The 14,519-nt window shown below is 46.5% G+C and overlaps 1 protein-coding gene across 3 annotated transcripts in view; it reads right to left on the bottom strand.

Annotated features, from left to right (window-relative positions):
- Positions 1-14,519, bottom strand: part of Proser2 (proline and serine rich 2) — a 34,916-nt gene that overhangs the window by 15,248 nt on the left and 5,149 nt on the right. For all 3 annotated transcript variants that reach the window (XM_021153463.3, XM_021153455.2, XM_085835213.1), the window contains one exon: positions 4,277-4,497. In XM_021153463.3, coding sequence (XP_021009122.1) covers positions 4,277-4,414 — 138 coding nt within the window. In that variant the 5' untranslated portion in view covers positions 4,415-4,497. The remainder of the gene's footprint in view (positions 1-4,276; positions 4,498-14,519) is intronic.

Genomic DNA, 14,519 nt, shown 5'->3' with positions numbered 1-14,519 from the left:
CGCGGCTTAAATGCTGTGCTTTCTCTGGCAGCCTCGGCGAGTCACCATAAGTACACATAGTATTTCCCGATGGCAGAACAAGGGCTTAATTATGCTGATTTCTAACTGGACACTGTTGTAATTTCTTTTTCTTTTTTTGCTGTAGCTAACTTCAACCAGTACTTCAGTCAAGAAAGAGACACAAACAAACCAGCAAAGAATGAGGTCTGTGTACAGTTTTGATTACAGAACCGATGGAGGATAGCTTCAAAGGCTCACGAGCTGGGTTCCGTAGCTTTCAACTTCTTTAAACTGGCCACAGAGCCCTTGATCTCGAATGTGTCTGATGTTCAGAGCCCCATAGGCTGTGACACTGCTCGACTGGAGACCAGGCTGCCTGTGCGCAGCCCACTGCCCCACAAACATTCTGGCTAGACTCCACCCCCACATGCCATACCGCCCCAGCTCTACTCTTCTTGATGTGATCTTGAACAAAACCAGGTTTCACTCAGATCCCATACATAATAGGCGTTTGCTAACGTCCAATGAGTTAAATAGAAGCTCTCTGGCCATGTCTTCAAATAGCTCTGTGATGGTTTGTATATCCTTGGACCAGGGAGTGGCACCATCTGAAGGTGTGGCCTTGTTGGAATAGGTGTGACCTGGTTGGAATGGGTGTGTCACTGTGGGTGTGGGTATAAGATCCTCACCCTAGTTGTCTGGAAGTCAGTCTTCCACTAGCAGCCTTTGGATGAAGACAGAACTCTCAGCTCCTCCTGTGCCATGCCTGCCTGGATACTGCCATGCTCCCACCTTGATGCCTTGATGATAATGGACTGAACCTCTGAACCTGTAAGCCAGCCCCAATTAAATGTTGTTTTTATAAGACTTGCCTTGGTCATGGTGTCTGTTCACAGCAGTAAAACCCTAACTAGGACAAGTTGGTACCAGGAGTGGGGTATTGCTGTGATAGGCCTGACCATGCTTTTATTTGAAAGAATGTGGATTTTGGGACTTTGGATTTGGAAAGCAGTGGAATGCTTTAAATGGGGCTTAATGGGTCATCCTAGTAGGAATATGGAAGACTTTGTTGCTGGGATTGATTTGAACTGTGTTGACCTGGCCCAAGAGATTTCAAAGGAGAAGAATTTCAGAATGTGGCATAAAGACTGGTTTTGTGGTATTTTGGTGAAGAATGTGGCTACTTTTTACCCTTGTCTGAAAAGTTTGCCTGAGGCTAAGGTAAAGAGACTTGGATTAATTGCATTGACAAAAGAAGTTTCAAAAAAGCCGGGCAGAGACTTTGTTCTCTGGTTAAGTCTTATGAAGAAAAGTTTGAACAAGCATAGCAAGCTTAGAAAGGAAAAATATAAAATATACGGTTTGAGTATTAAAGGAGTACCAGGAAGTGAAATGGAGCAAAATCTTGTGTTCTAAGAGATAAAGATTAAGGGAGTGGGACCTTGGGGCAAGATCCTACCCAGCTAAATTAGATCCAGGCATGGTGGTACACACCTTTAATCCCATGAGACAAGCATGCTGATCTCTACATTCAAGGTCAATCTACAGAGCAAGAACCAGGATAGCCAAGCTTAGGTAGTAAAGGATTTAGAAAACATAAAGCTAGTGATAATGTAATAATACAAGGGGATCATGTTCTAGTTCCTGTAAGCAGCAGAACTCGGGCAGCTTCAGCCATGTGCCTCTGGCTCTAGAGTTAAGAATGGAAGGAACTACTGGGAAAATTGATGCTGGTTAGCTGGAGCTAAGGAATTAGCAGTGATTAAGAAGAGACCAGCATCGTTGAGATGAAATCTTCTGGAAATTGTTTTCTGGGATCACAAAGAAGCTGTGTTCCAGAGATACCCAAGGTTGTACCTCATGCTGCGGCTGGACTTGGTAATGTGTAAGAGTCACTCAGGTGGTACTGCTTGTGAAGGAATGCAGGGATCATGGAGAGAAGCTGAGGCTTAGCACTGTGAGAGGCCAGGGAAGCCCATTGGAGAAGGTGAAGCCTCAGCTGTAGTTGATGGCTCAGGATTGAAGGGGTCATGCAAAGGATTTGAGGCTTGTCACCCTGAAGAGAGCCTATGAGAGGCTATTGGTGAAGCCTAGTTGGAGTGGAACACCCCAGTGTATTGAAGATGTCAGTACCATGGGATGATTACCAAGAACAGCAGCCGTAATAGAGTGGATCAACCTGAGCATAGAGTGCTACAGAGGACAGAGATGGAGAAGTGATGCCAGCCCTTAGGCATCAAGTGGAATCCCCGACACTGAAAGAAGAAGATGTAACATTGAAATTGCCTTGGAGACTCAAAGATGTTAAAAATGCCAGAGCCATGGGATACATGCTGAGGAAAGCTGCTAACAGGGAGTGGAACCAGCCCAGGAGGAAGCAGTTTGTTGCAGTCAAAAAAGATGAAAAAGGAGTGGAGATCTGAAGACCACTTTGACATCAGCCATGGAGATGCAGAGTTTGGAGTTTGCCCAGCTGGTTTCCTGCCTTGCTTTGGGGATTACAGTTAATTAAGTTGAATGAATCCCAGAAGAGACCTTGAACTTTGGACTTTTAACATTGTTGCAACTGCTATAGACTATGAGGACTTTGAAAGTTGCACTAAATGCATTTTGCATTATGCTATGTTTAAGTATGGCCCCCATAGACTCATGTTTTTGAACAAGTCTATGGGGACCAGGGAGTGGAATGTGATGGTTTGTATATCCTTGGACCAGGGAGTGGCACCATCTGAAGGTGTGGCCTTGTTGGAATAGGTGTGACCTGGTTGGAATGGGTGTGTCACTGTGGGTGTGGGTATAAGATCCTCACCCTAGTTGTCTGGAAGTCAGTCTTCCACTAGCAGCCTTTGGATGAAGACAGAACTCTCAGCTCCTCCTGTGCCATGCCTGCCTGGATACTGCCATGCTCCCACCTTGATGCCTTGATGATAATGGACTGAACCTCTGAACCTGTAAGCCAGCCCCAATTAAATGTTGTTTTTATAAGACTTGCCTTGGTCATGGTGTCTGTTCACAGCAGTAAAACCCTAACTAGGACAAGCTCATTAGACCAGAATAGTTTCTGGTCTGGTTCAGGGAAGAAGGCGGCCCAGGGTCACTTACTAACCAGTCTGCGTATCACAAAGCAAATGGCTTATCAAAATCCTGGGACATTGTGTACACTAGTGCCTAATGTCACCCTGAGAAGCACAGTCCCCACAGCTCAACAGCCCCTTATCCTTGCTTTGCGACTAAGGGGCATGCCCGTGGGTAGCTCTGTGCCTGTGGGACATAACGTCCATTAGCTCTGGAGTTGGGAGAGTCATGAGGGTCACGGAGCATTACACTGTAAAACCTTGCCAGGGGCTCTGGATGACTTGTTTATGCCCAAGTCACAGGTGACAATGACGAGGAAGCACTGTGGGGTGCCCCAAACCCTCAAAGAACAGGACATAGATTAGGGTTAAATTCCCTAGGAATCAACTCTGTGAAGACCTCTCTACTCTTTCCAACCTACCTCTCAAACTCCCATTATTTCTAATGGATGCTCCACTGTGTCCTAGGGCAGATTAGGCTTTAAAAACACATTAAGAATACGAACTCAAGTCCAGCATGGTGGCATAGGCTTTCAATTCCAGAACTTGGGAGGCAGAGCCAAGAGGATCTTTGAGAGTTTAAGGCCAGCCTGGTCTACAAAGCAAGTTCTAGGGCAGTCAGAGCTGTTACACAGAGAAACCCTGTCTCAAAAAAAAAAGAGTAAGAACTCAAGACTATAAATGTGGTTATGCTTCCAGAAGGGACGGGCACAGGATGTTTCATGACGCGTGGCTTAGTACTCCTGTCACCAAGTTGAGAACAGGTGGCCTACCATCCCAAGATGTCTTCTGGAAGCACCAGAGGGGTGGGCATATCTGAAAAAACTAAACAAATCTTTCAAAAAACCTAACATTCTTGGGTTTGTTAGTGCCACGTAAGGGCCTGGATCAGAAAGCCCAGGATTTGTAAAGCCCTTGAGTCTGTCTGAAAGTGAGGTGTCTTTATCCTGTGAGATGGCTCCCCTGCCCCCGGCCTGGGTTATCAGTGCCTTCAGGCATGGTCCTTTCTGGGGCTAAGCTGCTCTAAGTTATTATCTGTGGCCAGAGATTCGCTTCACCGATACGTGCAGAATTTACGATGATTAAAAAGAAAACGCCAGGTCACAGAAAAAATTTCCAAGACATCCAACTGGGCTTCGTAAGCTGTTCCTCAAATCAAAGAACCAAAGCATCTAAAAGCTTTAGAGAAAGCATCCTCTCACCATAGTGAAACTTCTGGACCGGGAACTGCTGCACCGGCTCTCCAGACTGCCACCTCTGCTCAAGTCGCTGAGCCCGCAGCTGGGCGACGTGTCAGAGTCCATCTCCAGAGACTCTGGTTTCTGCTGGTTCCCAGGCATCCCCACACAAAGCTGTCACTAGGTAGCTCACAGAAAACAGGGTAGGAGGCAGGGTTCCATTCTGAGGCAGGGAAGGAGGTCTTCTAGAGAAATAAAACACAGAACAGCAGTTAGTGACCTGAACCGTGCCGTATGGAAGGTTAGGCCCACACTCATGGACCAGGAGAATTAACACTGAAAATGGCTGTCTTACCAAAAGCAATTTACAGATCCAATGAAATCTCATCAAAATTCCAATACCAGTGGATTTTTTGTTTTGTTTTGTTTTTAAATAGAAAAAAAAAAACACAAAATAGCTCAGATAAGCAAATGAGGATATTGAGGGTATGCTGGGCCTAGGCTCAGTACGTAAGAGGGCCTAATGGGCAAACAGGAGGACCTGAGTTTGAAATCCCAATACTAAGTCTAAAAAAAAAAAAGCCAGGCACTTGTAACCCTAGTGCAATGGTGTGTGTTTGGCGGGTCAGGGGGAAACAAGGTAATCACTGGGGCTTGGTGGCCCAAGTTCAGTAAGAATCTGTCTCATGATAGAAGGTAACAGAACAGGACACCCAGTGTCCTCTGGCCTCCACACCTGCACGAACAGCCTATCCCCACAATTAATAATGCTGAATGTATCACCATACCTGATTCCAAATTATGTTACAAAGCCAATATGATATTGACACAAAAAAAAAAACAGACATGGAGATCAATCCAGACAGTATTTAAGATTCAAACATAAACCCAGTGAGATTTGAGAAAAACACCAAAATTATATATATTAGAGAAAAGACATCCTTCTTCTCTAACAGATGGTGCTGGGGAAACGAAATATCCACATACAGAAAACTGAAACTAGATCCTTCTCTCTGACCCAGCACAGAAAGTAACCCTGAGTGGACCAGACACCTTAAGGTAAGACCCCAAAACCCTGAAGCTGAGAGGAAGACAGTATAAAAACAGGTATAGCTAAGAGCTTTCTGAACGGGACTCTAGTCAACAGTGACAAGTGGAGTAGCATGAAATGAAACGTCCTCTGCTCCACCAAGGAAACGGATCATCAGGTGCAGAGGGCCCACGGGATTGGAGACAACCATTTCTATCTATCCATCTGACAGAGGATTAATATCTAGAAAACCAACTCAAAATACTGAACAAGCCAGGCAGAGTGATGCATGCTTTTAACCCCAGCACTCTAGAGACAGTCAGCCTTCTCTGCACAGTGAGTTCTAAGCCAGACAAGACTACAGAGTCAGGCCTGGTCTCAAACAACAAACGAATGAAAAGCTACTTAGAAACCTAAACAGAACAACACACACAATCAAAAAAACAAACAAACAAACAAAACCCCAAAACAAACCAAAAATCTGAGCATATCACTGTACAGACGTCTCCCAAGAAGAAGAGATACAAATGGCCAATAAATATTTTCAGATACGTTCAACACCCTTAACTCTCAAGGGAATGAAAATTAAAACCATACTGAGATTCTATCTCACCCCAACTGGAATAGCAGTCACCCAGAAAACAAATGACAGCACCTCCTGGCAAAGATGAGGAAAAAAAAGGGACTTTTGTCCACTGTAGGTCAGAGGCTAAACTTACCCTGGGAATCAGTATGGGGTTCTCAAAAAACTGAAAACAGTCCTTCCTACCATATGGCTCAGCTGGGCCACTTCTAGGCAAATACCCAAAGGTCTTAGAACCTGCCGCAGTGACGGTTAATACTGCTGCCGCAGTGACAGTTAATACTGCTGTCACTCACTGATCTAGTCACAATGGCTAGGAAATGGAATCAGCCTGGATGTCCATCTACACGAGTCGATAAGGAAAAAGTGCACACGCGCACACACGCACATGCGCACCCACGCACACACGCACACGACATAAGAACATATAGATATTTTTGAGAGAAGATTTTACCGTGCATCCCTGGTTAACCTACAGCTTGCTATGTAGACCAGGCTGGCCTTGAACTCATGGAGATCCATCTACCTCTGCCTCCTGAGTGCCTGAATTAGAGTCGGGCACCCACCGAATCTGAATGACTTTTTTTTTTCCTTTGGTTTTTCCAGACAGGGTTTCTCTGTGTAGCCCTGGTTGTCCTAGAACTCACTTTGTAGACCAGGCTGGCCTCGAACTCAGAAACCCGCCTGCCTCTGCCTCCCGAGTGCTAGGATTAAAGGCGTGCGCCACCACGCCCGACTTCTGAATGACTTTTGAAGAATAGAAGCATTACAAAGACACTGGTGCTGGGACTTGGTAAGGTCAGTCTGGCAGCTTCCTTTGCCCCGAGGGCCTCCACTATTAGGCTCTGGTACATCTTCCCTTAGGCTTTCCTGGCCCGTCTGCCTGAGCGACCACAAAACAGGCTCCCTTCTCCAGGTCACAGCACTTGGGGACCAGAGCTACGATGGCCAGAGGCCCAAGTGATATCTCTAAGCCTGACGGGTGTCTGAGTCCTACGGAAGGTAGAAAATACTGAAGGTGACCCTGGCAAGGAGGTCATGTCCATATAACTTGCAAGAACAAAGGCATCCGCAGTTAAGAGCACTTATTGCTCTTCCACAGAAACCAGGTTTGGTTCCTGGCACCTACATCAGGTGGCTCACAACTGGCTAAACTCTAGTTCCAGAGGATACAATGACCTCTGGCCTTTGTGGGCATTCACACACACACACACACACACACACACACACACACATTGTGCACATAAACACAGGCACATAGATACACAGATAGATACACAGGTCGAACTCCAATGTAGTAAGTCTCAAAAAGTCAAACACTTAGCATGCATCTAGTGACCCTGCAGTGCACAGTGCAGACCCACAGAGAGTGCTGACAAAAGGGGCCAGCGCACAAGCCACAGAGCCCAGCAAAGTAAAGAGATGCCTGTGTTTCAGCTATGCTCCTGGACTCAGGTTGGAGTCAGGCTAAGCAAGCTGGCCCAGGCAGTGAAGGCAGGCTAATTCTTGCATCCTTCCTGTGGATCCCACCCACTGACTCAGCTCAAACTGGGTCCTGACCCAAGTGAATCACAGCTCCAAGGAAAGGGGAGGGGCTGGCGCGCACCAGCCTTCAGGAGTCAGCAAGGTGAGGGCGTGCAGGCTAGGAAGTGCTGATTCACCCACACAGTTCAGAACTCCCCAGCCTGTGGGAGGGAAGACTCTGGAACTGTGCCCATCTGGGCAGGGATGGCAGCGGGCAGCACGTGGGCCCTCACGGTGTAGCGGGGAGGTGGTGACTTACCACCGTGCACTTCCAGGAGACACCTTTTGTATGTGTTGCTATAACTCCAAAAGCTAAGAAACTGTACTTTTGGCTTTCGAATGTAGAGTTTCTTAGCTGTCGTCTCTCACATTCTGTGTGTGAGGAAGCTAAGAAGTCCTTCTACAAGGCCAAGGTGGCAGAAGAGAGCAGGTGAAACCTTGGTTCCACACGCCTCCTGGACATTAACTGTTGATCTAAAGGTGGGAGCAAAGAGCCAATCTCCACCTGGCCGGGAATGGTCCCTGAGATAGGGACCCTTGAGCTGGAGCAGACAGGACTGACAGCGCGGAGCACAGCCATAGGCCTGAGGGTCATTACCACTTGGAAATATCTACTGTCCTTGTCCAGTCTAGGGTCTCTCTGCAGTGAGGGGGGCTGGGGGAGCAGAAGATACTAAGAAACCGACTCTACTCAGGGTTGCAGGGGTGAAGAGCAAGCATTGGAAAAAAAACTCAAAAGACCAGACATACAACCAGGTCTCAATGTTTTTGGTGTTTCCTGTGTTTACCTTTGAGCAAGGAGAACAAGGCCAAGGTCATTCATTCATCATCTTAGTGAGTCTTCATCTGCCCAGACTGCTTTAGTCTGGAGGACAGCAGCCAGCTGAGGGGGAAAGTCTAATAGCTATTGAGCTGTGACTGTAGAGAGTCGAGTGACGCCCCCATCCCCTCCCACCCCACCAAGCTCTGCAGTGAGTTTGCTTGAACCCCCCCCCCAGCCCCCATGCATCTCATTTTCTTCTTACTGCAACATTCCAGAAGGATGTTGCATGCTGTAGAGGGTAAGCCTACAACATTCCTTACAACACCCGACTGCTTGTCAATAGCCAGGAGACACACACAACCCAAGCGGCCACGCCACGCCACTGTGCACCTGAAAGCTACTGAGCCTGTGGAATCCCCACAGTGACCTCTTCTCTCAAAGGCCCATTCACAGGCACAAACCTCTGAAGACACTGCTGGCTCCTCCCACCGCCTGCCACTCAGATCCAGCCAGTCCTGCAGGGTCTCCTTCCAACAGCAAAACGACCATTTCTTTCTGGCCCTTCCCTAGTACAGACCCATTGCTGCCCACGCTGACCTACAGCCAACCCGCCTTGTCCATCTTGATGGCCACCTGGCTTCCTCTACTTTCCTGGAACTATCACACCGGATCATACCACTCGGATGTCACGACTTCGGTAAAGCCATCAACTCTAAACCCCTCCTTCCAGACTTCACAATCAGATGGACTGCAGAAGACTTCAGCAACATGGTTAAAGATGTGATCTCAGCAGTGTTTACACTACAGTATACCGGATAAAGCAACCTCATAACATACATTCCATTGACCAGCATGGTGGGGCTCTCCTATAACCCCAGTACTCAGGAGGCTGAGATAGAAGACAGGAGGATGCAAGGCCATCCTGAGCTACCTACCCAGATCCCATCTATGCACGACAAACATTCTTTTCATTTTATAAAGAGAGATGGAAACGGCTGACATGCTGGGTCACAAAGCAAGTCTTAGCACATTTCAATTCTGACAGTAAGAAAGTCTCTTTTGACAATATAACTGTATTACAATGCCAACAAAGATAATTAGAAGAATCCACCCACATAGCCGTAAGAACTGAGTCCTGGGGTTAGAGAGATGGCTCAGCTGTTAAGAGTGCTTGCTGTTCTTCCAAAAGACCTGAGTTCAGTTCTCAGGCCCCATGTTGAACCGGGGGGACTTGAGGACTAATGTCCTTTTCTGACCTCAGAGGATGGATACACACACACACACACACACACACATGTGGCACATACATATAAACATACATAAAGTCTAAAAAATACCTTAAAAACTCGGTCCTAAATAACTCTTGCAAACTATTTATATTAGAAAGTGTTTCGAGCTCTGTGGTAGGAGGGACGTTAGAAACGGTCCTAGGATGCAGCCAACACTTGTGATGCCAGAAAAGGAGGAAGAAACATAATGAACCGAATTCATCCCAACTTTAGCTGGGCAGGACCAAAAAAATAAACAGAGTGGATCACAGAAAAGACATGAATACAGAGAACCCAGATTTAAATAAATAGGAAAAACTCCTTCTGACCAGAGCAGGACCCTAGGGTGACCTCTGCCCTTCCTTCCCTCACTCACGGGGATTTTGAGAAACTCGGACACAAAACAACCTAGCAAAGAAATAATCTTTAACTTGGTCCTGAAAAATCTCGATTCAATGACATCATGACCAAATGACTTCTTAAAAGATATGAGGTTTTTTTCTTGACCTTCAAGGACATTAAAATGCAAGTGTCTCACAGTAGAACTGTTTAGAATGGTCCCGGCCGATTGCCATGAGTGGGCTTTACATATGATGAAAGTCATGAGATGAAGCAGAGACAGGCAAGCACAGAGCGGCCATTGTGGGCCTTTGGGCCAGTGGCTCCTGACAACATCTGTTCCTTTAAACAGGCACCCGAGTGGCTTTGTCTGACAGGCATTTTGTTGGTTTTACAGCAAGATGGAAACCCTACGTTCATAGTCTCTATCTGGCTGGGCTAATTCCTCTGTGTGTGAAGCTAATGTGTGTTAACAAGAATGAGTTTTATAACACAGAGTTTACAAAAAGAAGAAGCAATGACACCCTGCTTATCATTTTAGTAAATCAACTCTTGGGGTTGGTTTGGTCGTTTTTCAAGACAGGGTTTCTCTGTATAGCTTTGGCTGCCCTGGTCTGGCACTCCAGGCTGCCCTGGTCTGGCACTCCATCTGTTGACCAGGCTGGCCTGGCACTCATAGTGACCCACTTGCCTTTGCCTCCCCAGTGCTGGGATGCAAGGCATTCAGTCACCATCTCTCAGAGGTTAACCTATTCTTTATAGAAAACTGACTCCCAACACCCTTTTCCATTATTCAAAAAATGGAAGAATTAAAAAAATTTTTAGTCATCCTTAGATTATTTTCTTTTCCATTAAAAATAAATTATGAACCACACCCTCAAAGCACCTTTACTTAAGTCATCACAGGACACTGGTTAGCTCTGAGCACAGTTCTCAGCTTACTTAGAAAAACTGCAGTGTGACTTTCCACAGCAAGCCAGAATCTGCGCCTCCTCTTCCTCCCACACCCAAGTTGTCCATTCAGAAACCCCCAAGCTGACCTAGCAGAAAGGTGAAAGCTGGTCCCGAGACTGGTCTCGTCTCCCACAGCCTCCAGCGACCTGCCAAGTTCTCCAGCAGCCCTTCCAACTCCTGACTGCTCTCAAGGCACAGAGCTATCAAGCCAGCAGACTTTGTACTCTCCTAATGAACACCGCAAGGACCCATCTGTAGGCACACAGACTCAGAGCCATCTAGATCTAGCCTGCCCTTACCTCTTCCATCCAAATACCCACAACACAGACCCTTTTATTTATTTCTCAGAAAACACCAGTCTCCACAGCTTCCTGTTGCTCTTTTTCCAGCCTTCTAAATCCAGCTCAATGCTGCATTAAACTTATCACTCCGCCGGGCGTGGTGGCGCACGCCTTTAATCCCAGCACTCGGGAGGCAGAGGCAGGCGGATTTCTGAGTTCGAGGCCAACCTGGTCTACAAAGTGAGTTCCAGGACAGCCAGGGCTACACAGAGAAACCCTGTCTTGAAAAACAACAACAACAAAAAAAACTTATCACTCCTTCCTCCCTCCATGGAATATCCATATTCTCTCCTACCCCCCAACCCCCAGTTCACACAAGCAAGTATTTGAGACTTAGTCTCATGTAGCCCAGGCTAGCTCCAAACTCGATCTGTACCATGTGAAGGCCTTAAACTGCAACTCTTCCCTCCACCTTCCGAGGGCACCACCATGCCCAGTTTCTTTGGTGCTGGGCTGGAACCTGGGCTCTGTGCATGCAAGATAATCATTCTACCAACAGAACCACATTCTGCCCTGAACTTCTACATCTTACCGCCCTCTCTGCTCCATCCTTTTGGTCTTGCTGTTCATATTCTACCACTGCAACTAAGTGTGTGTGTGTGTGTGTGTAGTCACACATTTTGGATGATATTTGTCACCAAATATAATGAATATCCATTACTTAACTACATCCCCAGCATATGCACTTTTTGACACAGGTTTGTCTTAGGGTTTTACTGCTGCGAACAGACACCATGACCAAAGGTTCAGAGGTTCAGTCCATCATCATCAAGGTGAGAACATGGCGAGGCAGACTTGACACTGGAGAAGGACCTGAGAGTTCTATGTCTTCATCCAAAGGAAGCCAGGAGCAGACGGTCCTCAGGCAGCTAGGAGGAGGGTCTCAAAGCCCACTCCCACAGTGACACACTTCTTCCAACAAGGCCACACCTTCTAAAAATGCCTCTCCCTGAGCCAAGCATATTCAAACCACCATAGGGTCTCACTAAGTGGCCTTGGTTAGTATAATATCAAGGAGATCTGTTTGTTACCAACTCCTAAATGCTGAGGTTAAAGGCATACACCACTGTACCCAGCTAAAACCACACATTTTAAAACTCTAAAGCCATCTTACTTTCTCGAGGAGCGGAATTGAAATCCTAAAATTAGATTTGTTTCTGAGACAGGGTCTTGAATACAGCTCTCAGGCTGGTCTGAAACTCTCCACCTTCCTGCGATGGCCTTAGGTTTTTGTTTTGTTTTTAGCAGTATGAGAGTTCAAAGCCAGGAGCCCAGAGCCTGTTCATGCAATGCAAGGGCTCCACCACCACTGAGCTTCAGTCGTAAGAGGAGGCTGAAGCAGGAGATGTTTAAGGCCAGGGTTTACTATATGAAGACACACTGCTGCTTGTTTTCAGTGCTGACAACTGGACCCAAGGTTACTGCAGACGCACACAGAGGAGCACATACACAACCTCTACCCTTGACCCTTACACAGGGTTCCCTGTAGCCTCCCTCCCCCACAGCACTGGGCCTTGAACTCACCCTCTCACAGGCATGCTGGGTAAGCACACTCCATGTCCTGAGCCACATTCTCAGTCTTTTTAAAAACGTGCTTATTTTGACACAGGTCTACATTCACTGGCTGGCCTTGAACTCACTCTGTAGCCCAGGTGGCCTTGAACTTGTGCTCTTCCTCCCTCAGCCTCCCTCGTAGCTGGGATTAGAGACCAGTGCCATCAGACCTGGCTGTGTGATCTTAACTTCTGACCTGATTTATGTAAAAAGCAAAGACCTTAAACCCTAATGGATACTCAGTGAGAGGCAAGATGACTGTTAATTTGATCTTTGAAAGCACAGGCGTGCTTTCATTTAGATTTCTGTGCTTTAGGAAAACTCTTTCAGAGCAGTGTAGAAAAACAACAATAATTTCAAACTCTCTCTGTTGTTAATACTTTCAATTACTAATAGGAGGTAACATCGGAGCGAAAGTCACATCTAGTAAAAGTGACCAATGGCCTACACTGAGGCAAACAAGCTGACCAGGGAGCCTTGAGGGAGTAACAGTGCAGGGGTGGAGGTTTCTTCTCACTAGGGTACTATCTCTGAGTAAGAGATGAAAATATGATGTCCCTAATAATGAAAATCTCACCTATAACAGCCTCGTTGAGTCTTTGTCCAGACAGAAGTTTATAGTTTTCTCTCAGCTGTTATTCTAAAAACTGACATTTTAGGTGTCTATTTTAGCTGGGTGTGGTTTAATCTCAGCACTCAGAGGCAGAGACAGGCAGATATCTGTGAGTTCAAGGCCAACCTGGTCTATGTATTGAGTTCAAGGACAGCCAGAGCTACGTAGAAAGACCCTGTCTCAAAATAAACAACCTCCTCCCAAACAAACAAAAAATACAAAAAGTCTATTTTCTTTCTAGATATCAGGGGCAAGGTTAGAAAAACAGATTAAGCTATTCATTTGAGAAAGAATTTTTATGAGCTTTATTCAGAAAATCCTTCCGAGCACCCACTACGTGCTGCCTGGTGAGATAAGATACGTTCCTGTAACTCAGAAGCAATGATTGCCCCTTCTTATTTTACAAAGCCTTTTGTTCCCGGGAAGCTTAAAATTCTCACCTCGAGTTTTCAACCGTGGAGTTTGTTTATTGGAGTATTCATAACACCTGGTTAGACTGGATGTGGTGGTGATCTGCCTTACATCTTATCTCAAACGAACAGATCTGAATCCGAACCACAAGTGAAGCTCACATGAGACCTCCTGCTGGGCCTGGCACAAACGCACTCATGCTCTCTCTCTCTCTCTCTTGCTCTCTCTCATCTCAGACAGGGTTTCTCTGTCTCTGTCTCTGTCTCTCTCTCCCTCTCTCTCTCATCTCAGACAGGGTTTCTCTGTCTCTCTCTCTCTCTCTCTCTCCCTCTCTCTCATCTCAGACAGGGTTTCTCTGTGGCTGTTCTGGATTTGTAGACCAGGCTGGCCTTGAATTCACAGAAATCTGAAAGCTACTGCCTCCCGAGTGCTAGGATTAAGGGTGTGCACCACTACTGCACAGCTTCTTATTTTCTTTAATCGAAATTTCTAGAACAATTCCCAATGTGCTGTGCATGAGAGAGAGGGCTTTTTTTTTTTTTTGAGAGTCTCATGTAGCCCAGGCTGGCCTTGGCCTTGCTATGTAGTTGAAGATGACCTTGAACTTCCGACTCGACTGCCTGCCTCTACTTCTGTAGCACTGAGATCACAGCCCCCCACTACAAGCAGCACTTTATGCAAGCACTCTGAGAACCCCTCCACACCCAGCCCCATGTCAGAGGGGCTCATTCAAGCTCTCAGCCCTCGGAAGCTTTCCTGAGAAAACAATGTCCCCTTCCAGAAGGCGGCAAAGGGCCACTGTTTGAGTCTAAATGCAACCCCCCAGCTTATAATCAATATGTACAAAAAGCTTATAATCAATATGTACAAAAAGCTTATAATCAGTA

Source organism: Mus caroli, unplaced genomic scaffold (assembly GCF_978045245.1).
Source record: "Mus caroli unplaced genomic scaffold, Mus_caroli_1 scaffold_2, whole genome shotgun sequence".
NCBI lineage: Eukaryota > Metazoa > Chordata > Mammalia > Rodentia > Muridae > Mus > Mus caroli.
The sequence above is the reverse complement of the archived record's forward strand: the minus strand, read 5'-3'. Positions and strand labels throughout refer to the sequence as shown.